The following is a 22,579-nucleotide window of genomic DNA, read 5'->3' on the forward strand; positions in this document are numbered from 1 at the left end:
AATAAAGTTTCAAAGTTTCAAAGATACGACGGTTTGGATCGCGCCAAAGTTTTGGTGATACCGGGTTGTACAAACATATTCTACTCAATCGCCAGGTTCTTTTGTCATTCGAAGCTCAAAAAGTTTTATGTTTTATTTAACAACGCACTCAACACATTTTATGTACGGTTATATGGCGTCAGACATATGGTTAAGGACCACACAGATATTGAGAGAGAAAACCCGCTGTCGCCACTTCATGGGCTACTCTTTTCGATTAGCATTACATTTTAAATGCATTTCTCTATACAACTCGGGCACAAAGTGGGGACCCAACATCAATAAAATTCACATCTTTGATAAACCATCTAAGGATTTTTTCAGATATAAAGACTATTCAATTATAACATATCTGGAAGTAGAGAAGATTATTTTTTTAAATTGACTTATTGTTTTTGCTTTAGGCAACGCCCCTCATTCTCCGGGGGTGGTGGGGTGGGGGAGGATATCAGAATATTATATATATATATATAAAATACAAAAAAATAAAGGAGTATCACAATGTGCGTGAGGAGTGGGGGGTGGGGGCTTCAACAGTGTAAAATTGTGTATCCATTCAAATTTCCCCTGCGCGTGCTGTAACCTCACCGTGGTGCAGGGGTGTAACATTCTCGTTGAGAATGGCCAATACAGCACAAATTGAAGTTTAGAGTAAAATTCGGTGTCCGTAAAATTCTGTGATATTTGTATTTGTATTTTTGGCACAGTTCTTTACACTGTTTTTGTTTAAACCTTGAATTTTTATATTGATGTTGATCATCACTTTATTTATTTGCATTACCATAGTTTGACACCCAATAGCCGATGTATTTTTCGTGCTGGGGTGTCGTTAAACATTCATTCATTCATTCATTCATTCATTCATTCATTCCATTCAAATTTAGAACCGGCATTGTACCCCATTGACAATGTCCTCATGTTGCAAGTACATTGTTGCACTAAAACGAACCCACCCCACTTCCAAAACAAGAACGAAAACTGAGATAGAGCACAAGGGATTTGATGATAATTGTATGAACCAGATTGTTCATTTCGCTTTCTGTAATTCATTTCAATCCCGGGGTATCATCTTTCCATGGAAAGTTGTCAGTCTCAGCGTGGCCTCCACAAACACGGCATTGTTGTCTTGATGGACCCACGTCAGCCTGCAATCTACATACACACGTCACAATGAAACCCAGTCAATCCATTTCCACCGAAATATGATCAACACGGAGAAAATCATACTGATAAATGAGAATGCAATAACGCGCCGCTTCCCGAATATCTACTCCATCTTCCTGTAGGTGTCGCTGCGTGGCGTTATCACACACGTGATCAGCGACTATGTCGATTTCATTTAGAACTCGTACAAAGAACACTTGGTGTCAAAAGGGTTGTTTGTTTCCAATGAAAAAGAACATCTTTGTGGCGTTTTATCGTGTCACAACACGCAGATAGGTTAATGCCAAAACGCCTAGGAATTAATCCACAATAACGGTTTTATGAACCGACATTAAACATGTTAAAAGACACAAAACGACTTATAAAGCACGTACGTTTGACATTATAAACTGGAAAGAAAGCATGTTCGTTTACAGTTACAAGTTACAAATCAAAGAGAAAAAAAAGAAGAAGATGAAGAAGAAGAAAACAAAGAAGTAAAAGCAGAAGAAGGAGAATAGAAGAAGAAATAAACCCCTACACATTAAATTCTACTATCCTTTAATATAACACGAAGAGTAAATAGAGGCTATTTCATGTTTTTTTCCAATACAATTTTCATGTCAAAGAGTGATGTGTGAAAACCATATTTTCACGAATTGCGAAACAATGAGTGAAAACATGGTTTTCACTCATCACGAGTTGACATAAAAATCGTATTCGACAGAACACCATGAAACGGTCTGTTTATTATATACATCTTTCCTAATTCTTGACAATATCTTTCCCTTTTTGTTAATATACTTCGCTTATGATATATTTGTTTCATGGGAACTTTTACAGATAATTTACTTGACCATGGACGTTTTAAAAGAAATATGAATTAAAATTATTTTTATTTAATTATTAAATTAATAATTATTTAATAATACTGCTGTGCAAACATATCTGACAAAGCGATCGTCCATAAACCCCCACATGAATCGAACTTTAAATTTACACTCAACGACAGGACATTGCGTAACCATTATTCAATTGTGTACTCAATCAGTTTTAGATATTTCGTAATTGCACTTCATATCCATTCATATAGGCGCATTTGACTAAATTACTTTTTAAAAACTTTTCAAATACAATCAGATGCATTGGCATTTATGATAATCATGAAACCAAAAAAATAAATAAAAACCCAACAAAAAAACAACAACGACGAAGCGACATTGACCTCAATAATTAAAACGTAATAATATTTAAAGGAGATAAAGAGATAATTGAATAATGAATTTGTTCACAAAAATATAAATATGATTTCTATATGTTCACTGTAACTAGAATATGACTTTTTATGGTTTCTGTAGATCTATATATTTCATAGCTATGTATACAATAAACACGGATATGTTAAATTTCTAAATTGAACACATATGTTTATCGTTAATTTGGAATTAAAAATATATATGTAAATTAAAAACTTACTACACCTAAAACGAATAAACATCGTAGTCATAGCAATAGAAAATGCAGAATGAATACATTTAATTTGAATTATATTTTGACTCTAAAACAATCACGTCATTAGATATCATGCTATTTTGTAATGAATGTAATGGAAATTTAGGGCGGGGCGTAAGATCGATCCCCGTCGGTGGACCCATTGGGCTATTTCTCGTTTCAGCCAGTGCTCCACAACTGGCGTAACAACGGCCGTGGTATGTACTATCCTGTCTGTGGAATGGTGCATATAAAAGATCCACTCTTAATATCTGTGTGGTCCTTAACCATATAACCGTAAACAAAATATGTTGAATGCGTCGTTAAATAAAACATTTTCGTCCTTCCTTAATGAAAACTTAATTATAAATGTGTGAACTTCGCATACTAATAATAATACAGTGTAGTACACAGTGTATATCTAAATGCTGCCGTCAATGACTAAAATCAGTCAATTTGTAAAAACATAATGACTAAAAATTTCAGTCATTACGTCCAGGGCCGAATTTAGACCTTGGAGGGCCCGGGGCACTTCAGGTTCGCGGGCCCCTCAACATAGAAATTAAATTATATGACAAATAAAAAAATTAACTAATTTTATAATTATTACATTTTTTTTTATAAAGTAAGTCCTTAGTCTTGGGGGCCCCTCTGGCAAGGGGCCCGGGGCAATTGCTATCTTTGCCCCCTTATAAATCCAGCACTGATTACGTCATGATAAATGAAATCACTAGATTATAAAATGATTATAAAAAAGACAATGAAACAAGGAGAACATTATGTTATACATATTTATTGTAACTCCTGTACCGAGTTGCATATCTGAGATTATTACATCCATGCATAATGACAGGTAATATATAAACAGTATTGGCAAGATCGTGTGGCCCGGATCCCACGTGGGTCGGACTCTCTCCCTGAGATATGGCTCACAAAATACACATTGTCTCTTACAAATGTCAGATTTACAACACAATGCTGACTGGCAACTCAGCAGTAATATCACAACACATGTAATTATTTTTAAAGTACATGTTTTTATCAGAGCCGCTTTAAGGATCCGCAGGGCCTTTAGCACAAATAACAGCGGGTCTCCGTTCACAGGATATAAATTTTGCAACCCCCTCGGGGAGAGGCAAAAATGACCAGGGGAAAACAAATGTAAACATCACCGCGGGGACCATAGCAAGTGCTACTAGGATAAACCGGCGCTGGGTTTTCTATATTGAATGCTGCTCGTTTTTATGCATTGAAAAAATACACTGTAAGCATTGTCTTATACAAGATCGTATCTCTGTACAAGCGGAGTCCAGATTAAATTTATACAATGATCAAATGCTTGCTTGAAACAAAGGCAGCAGTGTTTCAAGAAAGCACAGAAACTCAATATTCTTCCACTCTCCTGGTTTGGTAAATAGATATGCCGTTGGATATCAAATAATAAAAAACATTACAAAAATATATGTCTCCAATGTTCATACGATAAAATACAAATACATTTGAAGTAATACTTCTTATACACATTTAATACTGTTTAAGGATATTATATATTGCAGTTTATCCTCTTGCAATGATTGGCAAACGAAAATCTCATGGCTATCAAACAAGGATGTCATTCATAATAGGCAACATGACATCATTAGCCAGGTTATCGGTTTCCACAGTATAACTTCCGGATGTTGTCGTATCGTCGTCATCAAAACTTTGGTTGACGTCATCAAGTCCCGTGGAATACTTATTGGAACCCAAGTCTGACTGAAAAGTCACGCGTTTTTGAACAGGTTTTGTGAAACTGGTGACAGAAGTAGAATAGTAGCGGGCACTGTCCGTCTTTCCGAACGTCACACCAAAGTTTGACACACACTGACGTCCGTTTGTCATGTTCACGTAGTTAAACGTGTCGTTCCACTTCGGATCATGATAGCGGTCATTGTGAATGCCAGTATGTCCTGATTTCAGCAGATCTGCAACAGAAAATAACCTATTAAAATATTTATCCTTATAAATAGCTTAAATGTATATCACAATTGCAAGTATCTTATTTTGCTATTTTGTTAAAGACATTGTAAAAAAATAACTAAACATAATGTATTCTACTAAAAATATTTGCATAATTAAACCTTGAATATCCAAATTGTAATGTGCTGTTACTAGCCGTTTACAATAATTATTTTTCAAAGATATCGGGATTAAAATAGAAAGTTGACCAGGAAAGCTACATCGCTTATCTGTTAAAACAGCAACCAGTTCTTCAGTGTGAAAGAATTATGGTGGATAACGTGTAATCAATCAATCAATCTATGTGAAGATTTCCCAATAATTGTTTTATCCCTAGTAAATAAAATTAAATAATTTCGTTGCAAATTTTCATGGACATATTGTTCAAGACATAATCTTTACATTCCAAAATAAAAATTAATAAATAATTGTTATGCAGCTTTGAGACAGCCCGTTTAATATGATCAAATAAACGTATATAGTGGGTACAATGTATTTAAAAATTAATTAATTAATAGAATTAATGCTCATTATTTCAGAGTACACATAATTACATTTGTATAAACTACACATATTTGGGTCAAATATGTACAAAGACATTAAGTATTCACCGGCCTCGGTGGTGTCGTGGTTAAGCCATCTAACATAAGGCTGGTAAGTACTGGGTTCGCAGCCCGGTACCGGTTCTCACTCAGAGCGAGTTTTAGCAACTCTATGAATAAATATAAGGCCACTACACCCTCTTCTTTCTCACTAACCACTAACCCACTGTCCTGGACAGACAGTAATCATACCGATTTCAAGCAAAATATAATTACATTATTATACTAGTCCTCTGATTCAAAGTCCAAAGTTTTCAGTTATACTAACCACATTGCTTTTTTTTTCAATGGACAAGTATGAACCAGCACTTTTCGTTGTGTTTTCGTCCATATTAATAACGATTAGTAAGCTATTTCACTTAATTAATTGTTTTTAAAACCACTCCACTGACCTCGTTTTGACTCCGGTGATGCTCGCCCGTGACTGTGACTGTCCTCGTCACTTCCGCCTCTACCGCTATCACTCGTAGTAGTCTCCCCTGAAATATCACTGTTGGTGTCGTCATTTTGACGATGTGGTAGTATCTAAAAGCAAAAAACAAAACAAACTATAACATTGGCAAATCTAAATCTAAATCGACAATGCGCTCACCCCCATCCTCAACACTGCTTAGCTGATGTTGATTATGCTTTACCAACAAAATGGTAAATATACATCATGATAGATCCCATTAAGAATGAAAGTAATGAGAAAAGCACATCGCTAATGTATTTTGATATGCAATATATACGGTATTCAATCAAATAACAGGAAATTAATAAAACAACGAGTTGTGCAACTCTTTATATGTGCATGTGCAGCGGGTGAGTTTTGGGGAAGCAAATTTTCTTGTTTTATCAATACATTTTCCAGAGGAGCATGTTTCGACTCCCGTATAAACTTTGCTCGCCACATCCTAGATCCCCCTCGCTAAAATCCCTGCACACGCAACTCTTAAAAACAGATTATGTAGTAGTTTATGACGACATTCTGAAAGTTACAAAAAATTGTTTTGTTTAACGACACCACTAGAGCATATTGATTTATTAATCATCGGCTATTGGATGTCAAACATTTGGTAATTTAGACATATAGTCTTAGAGAGGAAACCCTCTAAATTTTTCCATTAGTAGCAAGGGATCTTTTATATGCACCATCCCACAGACAGGATAGCACATACCACGGCTTTTGATATACCAGGGCCCGTGCTTATAAAAGTCCAGGAGCATTAGGCTTTAACCCGGGAAAATAAGACATTGCTGAATTGTTTTTGGATTGTTGCAGAATATCACCAGGAACTTTATATCGAACGTCTCCTAGGTTTCCTGGTGTGCTTTCCTCACATCGGGGCACGTGCTTATAAAACTTAAAGTCTATAGACTTGAATAAAGTCCAGACTTTAACGTAATGCTATTTGAATGGCGTTGCCATGACGTTAAAGTCTGGACTTTATTAAAGTCTACACTTTAAGGTTTATAAGCACGGGGCCAGATGTGGTACACTGGCTGGAACGAGAAATAGCCCAATGGGCCCACCGACGGCTATCGATCCCAAACCGATCATGCATCAAGCCTGCTCGCTTTACTACTGGGCTACGTCTCGCCCCCTGAAAGTTAGACGTCTTACCTAACAGCCATATAAATATAAGAGTTCTGTATTCTTAAAGAATTATTACCAGAGTACTCTGCCATTCGCACCTACGTATTTAACCGGTACATTGTTGAAAGGGTGTGCTGTCGGGTTTCTTCATGTAGTGTGTGTGTATTAGTTGTTAATATGTGAAATATTTGTTATCGGCGAACTCGAAAATGATCAATGTAATTGTATTTAATGTAAAAAGTAGGGTTATTGTTGTATTAGAGCGGGAATCTTTTGCCTACCCGTGCAATTCCGTGTTTTTGCTATAAAGTCAGTGGCGGATCCAGAAAATCCATTTAGGGGAGCCCCAATGACATGAGGCGGAATGACAGGGTAACTTTGGGGGACGTTTGGAGAGCGATCGTAAAAAATAGAAGAACATTAATATATAATAAAATTATAACTGTCACAAAATTTAGGAAGGCTCGGGCCCCTGACCCCCCCCCCCCCCCCCCCCCCCCCCATCCGCCTCTGAGAGTTATCTCTGGCTGAGAGAGCGATCAAAACCGTCCAAATGTTTGTCTATGTCTAGCTCTCGAAAGGCTGAATACTCGAGCTAAAAAAAAAAAGAAAAAGTGACACATTATAGAAACAGACCGGCCTCGGTGGCGTCATGATCAGGCCATCGGTCTACAGGCTGGTAGGTACTGGGTTCGGATCCCAGCCTAGGCATGGGATTTTTAATCCAGATACCGACTCCAAACCCTGAGTGAGTGCTCCGCAAGACTCAATGGGTAGGTGTAAACCACTTGCACCGACCTGTGATCCATAACTGGTTCAACAAAGGCCATGGTTTTTGCTATCCTGCCGGTGGGAAGCGCAAATAAAAGATCCCTTGCTGCTAATCGGAAAAGTAGCCCATGTAGTGGCGACAGCGGGTTTCCTCTCAAAATCTGTGTGGTCCTTAACCATATGTCTGACGCCATATAACCGTAAATAAAATGTGTTGAGTGCGTCGTTAAATAAAACATTTCTTTCTTTCATTATAGAAACAAAGCATCACCTGTCCCGCTGATAAGCCGTGGAATTTCAGGAGATCCTGATGTAGTTTCAGTGCCGTGGGCCAGTCGGTCGTTTCGCCAGGATACGAGGAATCACCAGGATACACCGAGTCGCCAGGATACGTCGAACTACTGGTTCGTTTCTGTGAATCCTGAAACAACAAGTAATTTTCTACCAATGAAATAACACGTCAGATGAAAGATATTGTGGCCGCAGTTTATTACAGCTGTTTTACATATTAAACAAATAGGTCAGCAATGAAAAGTAATATCTATGTATTAGATGTATTTATTAAGCCAGAATGGCCCGTTATATAGTGATATGTGGCTGTGAATGTAAGCCCTGAAATTATATAAAAATAAATACATTTGTATACAGAAAGACATCAGAGAAGGTCTTTTGGGAACAAGCGGAACAGTAAAAACAATCAGGGAACTCGGGTAATTCAAGGTATTTTCCAGCTAAACAAAACAAAAAATAAAAATAAAAAATAAAAATTTAAAAATTTTAAAAATTTAAAAAGGTCAAAAAGGTGAATGGGGCAGTTGCCCATCTACCCTCCGCCCGTACTACGGAAAGATTTGCCCTAATAACTCGTAGTTTTTACATAGGGTGCCCTTTATTGCCGAATGAGTCACTGACACAACATATGTTCATGTACTGAAAAACATATAATGGCGATATAGTCACTGATATATTACTGATCGTACCTGGATTTCTACCTTTTAGCGTACGAACATTGACAACAGTTGTAAGATAACGAAGAACTGAAATGGAATCTGCCTGTTCGGCAACGAATGTATTGTGGACGCAATGACACTCACGGACGCTGGACGCGCAATTATGTAAATAAGGAAGATACGCATTGATGGGACAACAATCGTTGATGACTATCAGTGGAAAGTCAGACGTTAACGACGACAGCGCGATACCCCCGATGACGTCCCGTCAACAAATAATTACACGGTAGCCCTGGCCGAAGACAGAAGGCAATTGCGACGTGGTGCCGTCCTAGGGATTGCGTTACATTAGATTAGCGTCGACGTTGCGTCTTTTGTGTAATGTTAACCCATAACAGCACCCACTGGCCCGCGATTAACACACTAGAGACAGGTGAAAGGGGAGAACTGAAGACTACAATATCTTGGTGATGTTATTTTTGTCTCTCCGAACCTGGGACGTTAATTTTGGCGCGAGCGTGCAGTGTTACGGACGTAACGTAATGGGCATCACGCGGCGACGTGGGGCTATCGATGACCAGGTGTTTTGTTGTACGGTCGCATCTGACACACCCACTATCAGTATGGCCCTTTTTTTTTTACAACGTGTAGCTGACACCGGTCAAACTGATAACGTAATGACCATCTGTAATGGTTTTATGTTGATTTTCGCGCATCCTTGTTCCAGTACGAAAACAGTTAACACTCGGTTTTTCGCTCATTATCATTATCGTATTTGTGTAACTACAATGTTCTGTACTTAATGGATTGATCTTCCCCAACGCATTATCCGCAAACTGCATGGAGCACGCACAGTAGAATCACCTCCATATAGGAAAATGGTCATACAAAATTCCTTCTGCTAGATGTCTCGACTAGCAGAAGGAATTTCTGTCTCAGTAGTCGCAGCAGCTAATTTTCCTCTAACATTATTCTGTTAACCTCTGTTCTGACCTAGCAGGTGAAGCGCATGCCCAAGTTTTGTCTTTTGACATTAGATTTTTATAATCACGAAGTGAAGAAGACAAAAGACAATATTTTTTTTCATGTACATAAATATATAAATGAAACAAAACATTTTCCGTAATTAGTAAATAATGTATGGATGTTTTTGTATAGCCTTATCGTAATCAGATTGCGATGCCTTGTTTGTGTTTTGATTGTACATAGCAAACATTATCGAACGCATATATAGTTTTAATTGCTTCTTTCTTTCTTTCTCTCTTTCGAAAATATTAATTTCTGTTAATATTTAAATATATTACTTTGATGTGTATGTATTATGGAGGTCTAGTAAGTTGTATAACTTGTGCCTAATCCCTCTGGATTTGTTTTTAAAAAGCAATAATATATGTTATATCATCTTCCCCACAACAACGACCACACTCATTTATATGGTAGTTGGGAAATTATTACAAATAACACTAGGGGTAGTGCTAGTAAATAGCAAAATATGTCTCTGCTCTGACGCCCACCCACAAGGAAAGTTACGGTTCAGGGGCCCTATTTTCGAAGCCATCTTAGCGCTACGAAATCGTAAAACCGTCGTAGGTTGTGACGTCACTACAGCACACGCCATAGTGACGTCATAGCTTACGATAATTTCACGATTTCATAGGCTAAGATAGCTTCGAAAATATGGGCCCAGGCATGAAACAGAAACAGAAACAGCTAGCCATAACTGAAGAGAATGAATCTGTTCATTTATTCATTTCAACTTATTTTCGTGCTTATATCCCATTAAGGTTCAAGCACACTGTCCAGGGTACACACCTCAGCTATCTGGGCTGTCTGTCCAGGACAGTGGGTTAGTTGTTAGTTGGTTAGTGAAAGAGAAGAGGGTGTAGTGGCCTTACACCTACCCACTGATCCCTTAAGAACTCGCTATGGGTTGGGCTGCGAACCCTGTACCTACCAGCCTGTAGACCGATGGTTTAACCACGATGCCACAGAGCCCAGTAATGTATCTGTGCAATGTACGCTGTGATGCCATTACTGTAATAGCTACGGTGTACTGTTCGTTTTGCCATGCTCATTATTGTCATGACATAATAAGATGTCGTGTTCAACATTATGACGTAATATGTATTACAGGCAAATAAAATCAGTTTCACGTTCTCCACTACCTAGCTTAAATATAGCTGATCAATTACATCATAGCAAGTCAATTTCCATACTTGAATTAAAAAAAAATATATATATTAATAGTGATTGTCTATTTCTCCTAATGTTTTTAAACGATAAAATGAAAGGTCAATGTTTGCACTCAGTAGCCACGAACAACTAACCAGGTCATAGGGTTTAACGTGCACGTTCAGGTTGTACTAAACCAAATAGCTTCCGGCTGAGTCAAAGTTCGAGGTGCACCGAACTTTTGACAGAGACGTTAACACCACAAGTCCTGTGGTTGGTGGTATATGTGAGTGTGTTGGTTGTAGAAAAATTAGTTTCATCCGGGCAAAAAATGTATGCAATTTTATTTCATCTAGTACCACTGTCAAATAGCCTTGTGTTTGACACATGTATTGGGTACCTGTAAAAAACAAAGTACTCAAATTTTGTGCGAAACTAGGGCTGTTGTAAAAACATCTTGTTATACCGAAAATGAGTCATGGAAGGTATTTATGGGTCATAGTTTGGTTGATATATTGCATATAGTGTTTTAAGCACAAACGTTAACATGGTCGCATATGGGATCCAACTGACTAAACCAAATCGAAACGTTTTGCCATGCCCACATCCATTAGGTTCAGGCACGTCCACCCTGGGTTCGGTCTCTGCTGTGACCAGTGACCTGACCCAGGGTAAAGGAAAAGTCAAGGGGTAAATTTTGATTATTTATTTCAAATGGGGGGGGGGGGGGGGGGGGGTGTGGGGGGAGGGTATTTTGAATTTTAAGTCGTCGTTCGAAAAACAAAAGTGATATGGTTATAATTTTAATTTAATAGACGCTAATGTTTTGAACGTGCTTCAAAAAAAAAAAAAAAAAAAAAATGTATATATACTTTTTAACGTATTATATATTCCTTATTACTACTAGCCCTGGGACTGGGAACTCTATTTACGTGCCCAAGTCCAATGAAGCTTCAGGCACCCCTACCCCGGACTTAGTCTCTGACTTCGCCAATGACCAATGTAGGAGCAACTACTAGCCCTGCCCAACTAACCATTAACCCATGCCTTAAATAAACAGCTCAGGTTTGTGCCCAGGGCAATATGCTTGAACATTAATTAAATACAAGAACGAAAATCAAGACAAATCATGTCGATCGATGATATGTATGTGAAAACACATTGCTACACGACCCAGCCATTTCTCTGTGTTTGTGACGTAGTGTTGTGCAACCACCGGCACACTATTAACACAGAAATCGCCAGGTGAGCAGTGTTACGTCATGGCGTCAATAACGGAATCTAAATCCCCGATGACGTAACGCCCATTACCCGTACGTGACGTGAGAGGGGGCAAGTGTTGACGGAATCTGTACACTGAATCTGATATTATCTCAGAACCGCCGCTCCTTTAGTCGCACTCGTGCGCTTGTTATTAATCTATTCTCTTTGAACTGTTCACGGTAGATATAAGATATTACTCATCTTCGTCTGGGTGAATAACTCGGAGTTTTCAACATCACTACATAAGTATACACATTAAGAGCGAGACTTAAGATTCACTTCAGTGATAGGAGAAAGTTACATGAAATTATTCTTAATTCACAATACAGAAAATCGAAGTAGACACAATAAATAAAATACCCCCCACCCCCCCCCACCTTCGTTTATTAATAATTATTTTTAAATAAGAAAATATAATACTATATTTAGTTGGAGACGAGGTATCCGAGATCCAAATATATTGGTATGTTAAACAATGAAAACATTACAAATAGGCCTACAGTTACGATTATTTTATTATGGTGGAAATAGGTATCTATATTAAATCATGTATTTGGAGAAAGAATTTGTTTCCCTAAGCGATAAATTATATAAGGCTGATCCCGAATAATAATTTGAAAAATATCCAGGTATCTTGTACACTATTCGTTATACCATATTTTATCTTTTGTTATTCTTATTCAAAGTGGAGGGAATAGCAAAAATAATGTGGAAAAGTTTTTGAACAGTTTTACCCATAATACACCTGAAATATTATAACAGACAGTAAATAAAATAACCCTGGCTAATTAATATGTTTTATCCACTAGAGGTTACAGAAATACACGTAAAATAATATTATATTAAAACATTTCATTGTTCTTAAATTAATGCACAGCTAATTATAACATAAGATAAGAATTCTGACATAAGAAGTGGATCTAATGAATGTCAGTATTTATTTCATTTCATTTCAACTTATTTTCGTGCTTATATCCAATTACGGTTCAAGCACGCTGTCCTGGGCACACACCTCTGTCGATTAGTTATTAGTTGGTTTGTGGTTAGTGAGAGATAAGAGGGTGTAGTGGCTTTACACCTACCCACTGAGCCCTTGAAAACTAGCTCTGAGTTGGAGCCGGCACCGGGCTGCGAACCCTGTACCCACCAGCCTGTAATCCGATGGCTTAACCACTGTGCCACCGAGGCCGGTTGTCAGTATATGTAAATCACGCGGCCGGGTCTCGACGAAAGTAACTGAAGTTAATTTTAACAACAGGCAATTTAGCAAATCTTTATTCCGTGGCATTGCATTACAATATATAAATGACTTTTCGTTAATTATTTATAGAAACATGTAGAATACTGTTTATTTTATAAAGTAGTGACTGTCATTTGATAAAAATTCCAACCTTTGATGTTTAAAACACCAACATAATTTCATTTCATTAACTATTATTCCGCTAGGAAATAAAAGAAGAAAGACACAGACAGGAGGGATAAGTTAATTAACCAGACCTCCCACTTAAGATCTAGACTTATACACTTGAAGACAACAACACAAAAGTGTAAAAATCGCTATTGTTAATCCTCGAAACTGAGCCCCTGTTGTAATCTACCTGTGCAAATATTTGTCTTTCGGGAAAAGGGCCAGCTTAATCCACGTGAAGCTGGAAAGGGCCCGCAGACAGACGTATGGGGGGATTTGGCGTTTGGCGAATACATGTCGACGCGAGTCTATTGTGGTCGACTACGACTGGGGAATTCCGCGCCATTTAGCAGTCTCTTGTCGATCTGGCGTCTTTTACACGTTTATACACTAGGGGATCAGTTCTCCAGATTAAAATAAGCTTTTGTCAATTCCAAAACAATTAGTAACATCAAGGGAAAACCCCATTAGTCTATCAGCGGAAAATAATACAGCAATATTGGCCGTTTTGAAAAGTGTCCAAACTGCGACACCGTACAATGGAGGAGATTATTAGAGGTCTACGTTGTCTTTGTAGCACGTAAACTGTACATTAGCACTGCTAGATGGTGTGCTATATAGATAAGTATATAACACGCGCTGTATTCGGGTATTCAGTAGTCATAATCCACTATGCAATCACTATATCATTTTAGAATGAAAGACGATGAAGCAATACAAAACCCCACCCTTATGAACAGACAACATTAACCATTCTCAGTTCATTTATTTTTAGTTTAACCACATATTATATGTACATTTTATTTTCTGGCTTTATATTTTAAATTAATATGTATTTTTGAGAAAAAAAGAAGAAAAAATAGCTGTTTTAAAAACAAAAAAACCAAAAAAATTTAGATTATAAATAAGAAAGAATTATTTTTTTAAACATTTTTTTGAAAATCAAAATCAATAATATGTACCAAAAACGTTCCCTTTCCCCGCAACTAATATATAAACTGTACATGCATTTAATATGTCAAATGTTTAGAAAAATAATAATACATTTATTTGCTTTTAAAAAATATAACTGGACTTTACAACTATGTTAGAAAAAACGTAATATATCGTAAAAATAAATACATTTGATAATTTACACTGGTCATGAACGTAGCTACCAGACATCACACTAACAAAACCAAAACCAAATCCTTTGTAACTGTACGAACCCTGCATATATTTATAATTTTTCTTTGTTATATAATTTCAGACACCTACTATATCACACAATACATTTTGACCAGACATTTTTTTAAACCCCATACTTAAACTTGAAACATTTCCTTGACAGGTACATTTCCATTTCATTTCAACTTATTTTCGTGCTTATATCTAATTAAGGTTCAAGCACGCTGCCCTGGGCACACACCTCAGCTATTTGGGCTGTCTGTCCAGGACAGTGGGTTAGTTGTTAATAGGTGTGGTTAATGAAAGAGAAGAGGGTGCAATGGCCTTACACTACCCACTGAGCCCTTAAGAACTCGCTCTGGGTTGGAGCCGGTACCGAGCTGCGATCCCTGTACCTACAAGCCTGTAGTTCGATGGCTTAACCACTGCGCCACCGAGGCCGGTTTTGACCAGATACGGAGGAAGGAAGGATTGTTTAACGTGCACATTCAGAGCAAGCTGTTGTAGCAGGAAGACCAGACATTTTAACCCCATACTTATATACTTGATACAACATTTCCTTGACAGGTACATGTATAGATATGTCCACAAAAAGACTACTCGGGTGAAAACGCAACACAGACTTCGTAGGCGTCTAGGCGTACACGGCCACATACCCGCGTGGGTTCTCCAGGGCGGCATGCTTGGACAAACACTGTTTACAAATACTTATTGGGTTCCTTAATGACAAGTGTCAACATAATTTCCCTCTACAGTATCACAATGGACAAGGGATAGTTTGCCCGGCGGACCGAGATCGAGGGGAACAAAACTACTGTAATGAGAAGCAAACATGTTGGTTTAACCAAATAAAGATTCTTCAGCGAGACTTTCGATAATATTTTTATACGCAGGTGTCAAAAGAGTTACATAATTTACAGTGTTTTTCTTGTTTATTTATCAGATGATACAGCGTCAAGAATGTGTATCCGGTATATGTTTTGAGGATATTGCGTGTGTGTTTACCCGACCTTGAAGCGCGGATGTTTTACACAGACGCATTTAGGCGTATTTTGTGTTTGAAGAACCCACACCAACAGTTCAAAAACTAATTTTTCAATCTTGTCATTTGAACAGAAGAATCTGCTAATAATAATTGCTTTTTTTTTGCAACCGAACAGGTAACGTAATACTGGTGACAGTCTGGGGACAATGCCAAGTAAACAAACACCAGGATTCCAGTAATTCCAGTATGGAAATTTCTCGGCTAAACTTTACAGACACGGAAACCGTTTATCTACCGTAGCATTTTTACGAACGGAACGGATGTGTATGCTTTTACAGGGTTCCTACACTTGGACAAAAACATACAATTCAAGGACATTTCCAGGACAGTTTTTTTTTTTTTTTTGAAATTTCAATCAATGTGACAATGAAAGTTTTTATAACAAATTATTGTCTGAATTTAGACAGGTTATTAGGACAACAAAAGTAAATATACGAGAAAAAAAAAAGTAGATTTTTTTTTTGGCCTAAATTTCCAGGACATTTCTAGGACAAAATAAAATTTAATTCTTTTTCCAGGACATTCCAGGCCTGGATTTTTAAATCATTAAATCATAAAATTCAAGGACATTCTAGTATTTCCAGGATGCGTAAAACCTCCGTTTTACCCGTATTAACATTGTTGCTAACACGAAATCAAAATTTAAACAAAATGGCACGGAGCAAGAGGGTGAGATTCCGTCCACCGAATCCTGACATGATTTAGTCATATTTTATGTTATTAATATGTCAATATTTTAAAATGTACATTCTGAGTTTACCTGTTTACCGAAATTAAAATTTTACTTGGTTTAGGTTATCATAAAATACACTAGAAAGGTAATTTAAGCTGTTGTTTCTGTCACATGCAGTAGCTAGGCCTATATGCATAAATACTAATACACAGTTTTGATCTCATTTATAACGTCGATGTTGTTTTAGCCTGTTTTGGAATCGGTAGCACTTCCACCAATAATGTTGGTTTATCCTATAATCGTATTAATAAGGTGTTAACATTCCAACCGGGACTTTCCCTCGCATGTAACGCTAAAGCCAAAGCTAAAGACAAACACAAACTCCTGTCTGATTTGTAATCCCCATGTAAATACCCGTATATATACGTTTACGTGGTGACGTAAGGATACCAGTGCTATTCCTATAGTGCACGACACGATAACTCTACAGCAACGCCATATGCCATTCGTTGTGAACATTTCACGATGAAAAATATATATACATAAAATAATTGAAAATGTGTGTGTTTGTGTGTGTGTGTGTGTGTGTGTGTGTGCGTGCGTGTGTGCGTGCGTGTGGGGTGGTGGTGGTGGTGGTGGTAGGTGGGAGGTAGAATTATACACATTTTAAAATATTAAATATTTTATACACCTCTCAGCTCACCTAGGGTAAAAAGCGAATATAATTTTCCAAAACAAAAACCACTAACAAAACTGAACAGACACCCAAAATAAAACCTACTAAAAACTCACCTCGTCAAAAACCAACAATGCCCAACCCCCCCCCACCCCCCCCCCCCCCCCCTCCCCAACAACAACAAAACAAACAACCCACGAAAATACAGAAATACGAAAACCTATAAAACATTAATTATAACTGTTTATCTGTCAATGTTTGAGTAGTTAACGGTTGATTGTTGCTGCATTTATTGATTTATTGTTGAATATTTTTAATCCAGTTAGAGTAATGCATTCGTTACGTATTTGGAATCATTTCGATTCCATCCAGAACTTTTATTACAATTTCTTCGAGATACTGACTTTTATTGTAAATTTTAATTTTATCTACCTGTGATATTTGTATTTTTGCACAGTTCTTTACAGTGTTTTTTTTTAACTGTTGAATTTTTATATTACTGTTGATCATAAAACAATTGTTTTTGCATTTACCATAGTTTGACACCAATAGCCGATGTATTTTTAGTGCTGGGGTGTCGTTAAACATTCATTCATTCATTCATTCGTTACGTATTTCGATTATATAATGAAAATAATGTTACATATTATGTCTATATTAATTAATATTTAATTAACATAATATTACATTGTGTGCATACATGCATTTTTTTAATTAAAAAAAATCTTGCTTTACACACCTATTATTCAATCCAGAACAAAGATGAAATGATGTACCATCCTAGTTTCATGTATACTATAACATGCGAAATATTCTTACAGTGAACACACGTAATAACAGTTTGATTTGCTACATGAAAACCCATCATGTTGCATGTTGGAGGTCACATGCCACTAGTGAAAGTATTACTGTTTGTTACATAACACAACGGTGAAAATATCGAATTTTCTTTCCTTGCTGGCTACTGGGGCAATTAGTAATATCGTTTAGAATTTGCGAATTCTTAATGGTAATGTTGTTACTACAATAAGTCTGATCGCTTGGTGTACTAACTCTCTCTCTCTCTCTCTCTCTCTCTCTCTCTCTCTCTCTCTCTCTCTCTCTCTCTCTCTCTCTCTCTCTCTCTCTCTCACACACACACACACACACACACACACACACACACACACACACACACACACACGTGTCGGTATGCCAGCAGAAAACTTTAATTTACTGTTTAGTATTGCGTGTATCAAACTAGGAGTGGAGACTGATTTAACAATTGATGGCATCACATCTGTTTTATCTCATATATTATTCCTTCATTCGTCCCAGTTCCATCGATCAGTGGCTAAACCGATCACCGCTTTTTAATTATATTGTGAAGAAAAAAACCCCTATCACGTTACATATTATTATAAATTATATTCCCAAAATGACTGAACGCGTTTTCCAATATGCATCAAAAGCAAATATCAGACTTCCATCTTTCCCCCTATGCGTACATTCTTTGAAAATTAATATTCTTATAAACTAAAAAGGAAATGTTTTTTTTGAGAGGAGCAACTGCAAACTGTTCTTCGCTACAAGGTGCAGCACTAAAGTCAGTAAGGGCGGCTGAATTTAGCTCAGTCGGTAGAGCGCTCGCCTGAGTGACTTGGGTCGAAGGATCGAACCCTCTCGATGGATCTGTTCTCCGATTGGGTTTTTCCTCTCCCAACTAGTATCACAGGAGTGGTCTATCAAAGACCGTGGTATAAAGTTAAATTTTATTTTGTTTAAGAACACCACTAGAGTACATTGATTTATTAATAATCAGCTATTGGAGGTCAAACATTTGGTAATTTTGACTTGTAGTCAAGACCGTGGTATGTGCTGTTATGTATGTGGGAAAGTAATTATAAAAGGTCTCTTGCTTCTAATAAATAATCTAGCGGGTTTCCTCTATGTGTACGTGTTGCAGTGATCAAATGTTTGACATCTAATAGCCGATGATTCAAAAATCAATGTGCTCTAGTGGTATCGTTAAACAAAACTCTTTTTTTTTAAAGGTTTGACCTTAATTTAAATAGGATTATAATAATATAAAATATACGTACGTTGTCAGTGGATGATGACCCATTTGGCATCTGACGTCCGAGTAGTCTCCCCTGGCTATCTTGCGACGTTTGCGTCGATCCCATGGAATCGAAGGAAACGTCATTCCTGATGACCAGACTGTCGATGTTCTTCGAACTGACGGTTATTTCCGGCTTCTGGCTGCTCTCAACTCTACTGCTCGCGTCACTCTCACGGTACTTGGTTCGCGTCCTGTCAGAGCGCTTTATCACCACAATGGTCACTATGACCGCCACGGTAATTATCCCAGTCAAACTTCCCAATATCACAACAACAAGAGTGTTTTCTGAACTCATTTGCCCACTCCCGGTCGCATTGGAAGTGAACACCAGTATATCCATTGTGACGTTGGACGACAACCGGGGGACGCCTTGGTCTGTTACGACAACCGTTACGCGGTACAAGCCAGTGTCGTCTGCTGTGAGTGATCGCTTCAGAATTAGCTCACCACTGATAGAATCGATTCCAAACGTTTCACCTGTCTGTCGTCTGCCCCCGTCGCTGTTGGGAGCCCGGGGAGCGATTCTCTCCTGTCCCGAGGCGAGATGGAACTGAAACTGGGCGTTAACTCCTACATCAACATCGTGTGCAATTACCACCATGATTATAGTTCCAGGGGCCGTACCGTGGGGTACGGAGATCGAGGTGTTGACGGGGGCGGGAGATTGTATGATGGGAGGGTTGTCGTTCTGGTCGGTGACATCGACGACCACCACGGCCGAGCTGCTCAGCGACGGCTGGCCTCTGTCAGCGACCCACACCCTGAACTCGTACTGCTGGTGGGCCTCGCGATCCAGCGCCATGTTCGTCCTCAGCACCCCGTCCGTGGACAGGTCCAGAGCCAGGTTACCGTCGCCCGTGATGTCCTCCATATAATAAGTCAGCTCCTTGTTCACCCCGGCGTCCAAATCGAACGCCAGGACTCGGTCAATCCGAGTCTTGGGAGGCTTGTTTTCCCGAATCTTGAACAAGAACAGTTGTTTGGAAAACATCGGCGTTACGTCATTGACGTCGTTGATCGTGATGACGACAGTGGTGCTGGAGTTTCGGGGAGGTACGCCCTTGTCCCTGGCGAACACCGTCACTGCCAGTTTCGGGGTGGTTTCCCGATCGAACCTCTTGTCCGAGACAATGTCTCCGTTAGGTAGAACGTCCACCCCGACTTGCCAGGCATTGGGTATGATGTACTCAATCTCCCCGTTGACTCCCAGATCGAAATCCCTCGCGCTGACCTGCGTGATGACGCCTTTGGTGTTCTCGTCCAGGGACGCGGTGTACATGTCTTTCAGGAAGTACGGCGCGTGGTCGTTTTCGTCCCTCACCTCCACGGTGAAGTAGATGGTGGTGTTGAGGGGCGTCAACCCGGCGTCCTCGCACGTGACGCTGACGTCGATCTGACTCTGGACCTCTCGATCCAGGGCTTTGACGACAATCACCTTATATTCCTTGACGTCCAGGCCCTGAAGCTCGAAAACGTCGCTGCTGATAAAACACCTAACAATCCCATTTCTTCCAGAGTCGGGGTCCAGTACCGCGATGTGGGCCACCACAGTCCCAGGCTGGGCGTACTCTGACACCCTGCCAGACGACAGCAGGTTCAGATTGATGCTGGGGGCGCTGTTTATGGAATCTGCGATCTCAATCAGGACCGCTCCTTGCGTGATGAGCGGCGGGCTCCCTTTGTCCACGCACTCCACAACAAAACTGAAAGTTTCTCCTTGCACCTTCTCGAGACTTGAAATGACGAAAATCTCACCTGTTGTTTTGTTAATGTCCAGATACCGCCTGAAACTGCCAGCCTGAATTGGGCTAAATCTGAAGTGGTCGACGCCGTTTTCACTGCTGTCAGCGTCGAAGGCGAATACCCTCACAACCATTGTCCCGATCGGCGTGGTCTCGTTCACGCTGACGTTGTACCTACTGGGAACAAACACGGGGCTGTTGTCGTTGACGTCGATGACGGTGACGTTGACAAGCATCCGTCCAGACTTGGCGGGGATTCCGCCGTCCGTAGCCGTGACGACCAGCTGGTAGCTGTCTGCAGCCTCCCGGTCTAGACTTCTCCCCACCAGGAGGGTGACGACCTTCCCCCCATCCAGCCGGTCCCCCACGTGCAGTGTGAACGGACCCCCTCCCGACTGTAGCTCGTATTTCTGTAGGGAATTAACGCCGATGTCGCGGTCGATGGCTCCGTCGATGGAGTAGGACGAGTTGACGGAGACGTCCTCGGAGATGCGCAAGGATATCGAACGGGATGGGAACACGGGGGCGTTGTCGTTGACGTCGTCCAGATACACATGAGTCCTCACCTTGCGGAAGTACTGGCTGTTGACAGACTGGATGGCCACCTCCAGCTCCAGGAGGCAGTTGCTGATGAAGCCGCAGATGTCGTCCCTGTCGAGGGAGTGCCTCGTGTAGATCTGCCCCGTCGTGTTCACGATGCTAAAGTTGCTGCTGAACGGGTAGCCCTGCGTCAGGAACGTGTACCTCAGCGAGCGCAACGCATCCGCCGACAGCGACGAGTCCAGGTCGATCTGGTCAGAAATCTTACCCACGAATGCGTTTTCCTGTTCCTCCTGAACGTGAAACACAATGTCCTGTGTGTTACAGATGGGTATCCAAAGCAATAACGTCAGTATAACACACTCGTATATGCATCCCTCCATTTCAAAGCACGTACAAGTTACTCAGAACACCGTGGTCTTAACTTCACTGACTTTAAGACATGGGTGTAACAGCTACAACATCCAGAAACACATGAGCAAATACTCTTGACTTTAAAAGATGAGTATGTCAGCTACAACATCCAGAAACATATCATCATCTACACTGATTTTCAGACGAGTATATTAGCTACGGCATCCACATTGACACTGTCGTCAGATAAGGCGCCTGTATCTTGATTGCATAAATTAAGTCTTGACATCTGAAAAACACAAACAAAAACAAGAACACAAGCTTTAGTAAAGGTAATGGAAGGTTATTGAGTTGTGGCAAAAGATTAAAAGCACTAATTGCTTTTGCTCGACAACATGGTTCTACTCGACGTAAAATAAGCTTCTGTTTACCTACGCAAGCATCACTGTTAGATCCACCAGTTCCAATCCAACATGCCACGGAATCCACACACAAATACAGACCGCTCACTTCGCGGTATACTTCTCCTAACAGAATGTTTAGTACTACCGCAAACCAGTTATCACCGCAGTGTTGATAATAGTAGCATAGCCACGCCCCCTTAGGATGTGCAGTAGCCAATCGCCGCGCTGTCGTTTGGCTCGCTCGCGCTGTGTATGAAATGGGCTCCGCACGAGACGGTGCGATATAACAATGGAGTGGAGATAACTGACACGTTGGTCGGGCACTGGAGGGTATTTTAACAAGTGTGTCCCTCGTGCACACAGAATGTCACGCCCGCTGGTGTGGCCTAGTGTAATACCAACTGTACAAATGTGCTTCATAAATTAACTCGCTAGTAAATTAAGAGTTTTACTGTTATGAG

General features: G+C 39.5%; 1 protein-coding gene across 2 annotated transcripts; it reads right to left on the minus strand.

The window, feature by feature from the left end:
- Nucleotides 1–3,450: 3,450 nt before the first annotated feature.
- LOC121376443 (protocadherin-11 X-linked-like) lies at nt 3,451–22,230 on the minus strand. Of its 2 annotated transcripts, none has more exons than XM_041504317.1 (5): nt 22,150–22,230; nt 19,059–22,003; nt 7,895–8,044; nt 5,666–5,798; nt 3,451–4,637 (listed from the first exon to the last, which is right to left on the minus strand). In XM_041504317.1, the coding sequence occupies exons 2-5, from the start codon at nt 21,741–21,743 to the stop codon at nt 4,273–4,275; spliced, it is 3,333 nt and encodes a 1,110-aa protein (XP_041360251.1). In that variant the 5' UTR covers nt 21,744–22,003; nt 22,150–22,230; the 3' UTR covers nt 3,451–4,272. The 2 variants fall into 2 exon arrangements, with proteins under 2 accessions (XP_041360251.1, XP_041360250.1); XM_041504316.1 differs by having other exon boundaries at nt 22,146–22,230.
- Between the last annotated feature and the right edge of the window lie 349 nt (nt 22,231–22,579).

Source organism: Gigantopelta aegis, chromosome 6 (assembly GCF_016097555.1).
Source record: "Gigantopelta aegis isolate Gae_Host chromosome 6, Gae_host_genome, whole genome shotgun sequence".
NCBI classification, from domain to species: domain Eukaryota; kingdom Metazoa; phylum Mollusca; class Gastropoda; order Neomphalida; family Peltospiridae; genus Gigantopelta; species Gigantopelta aegis.

Coding starts and splice junctions, on each gene's coding strand:
- LOC121376443 (XM_041504317.1), bottom strand. CDS start 21,743: ATGGAGGGATGCATATACGAGTGTGTTATACTGACGTTATTGCTTTGG. Junction 8,045..19,058: donor GGTCATCATCCACTGACAAC/GTACGTATATTT, acceptor TTGTTGTTTCAG/GATTCACAGAAACGAACCAG. Junction 5,799..7,894: donor ACGGCTTATCAGCGGGACAG/GTGATGCTTTGT, acceptor TTTTGCTTTTAG/ATACTACCACATCGTCAAAA.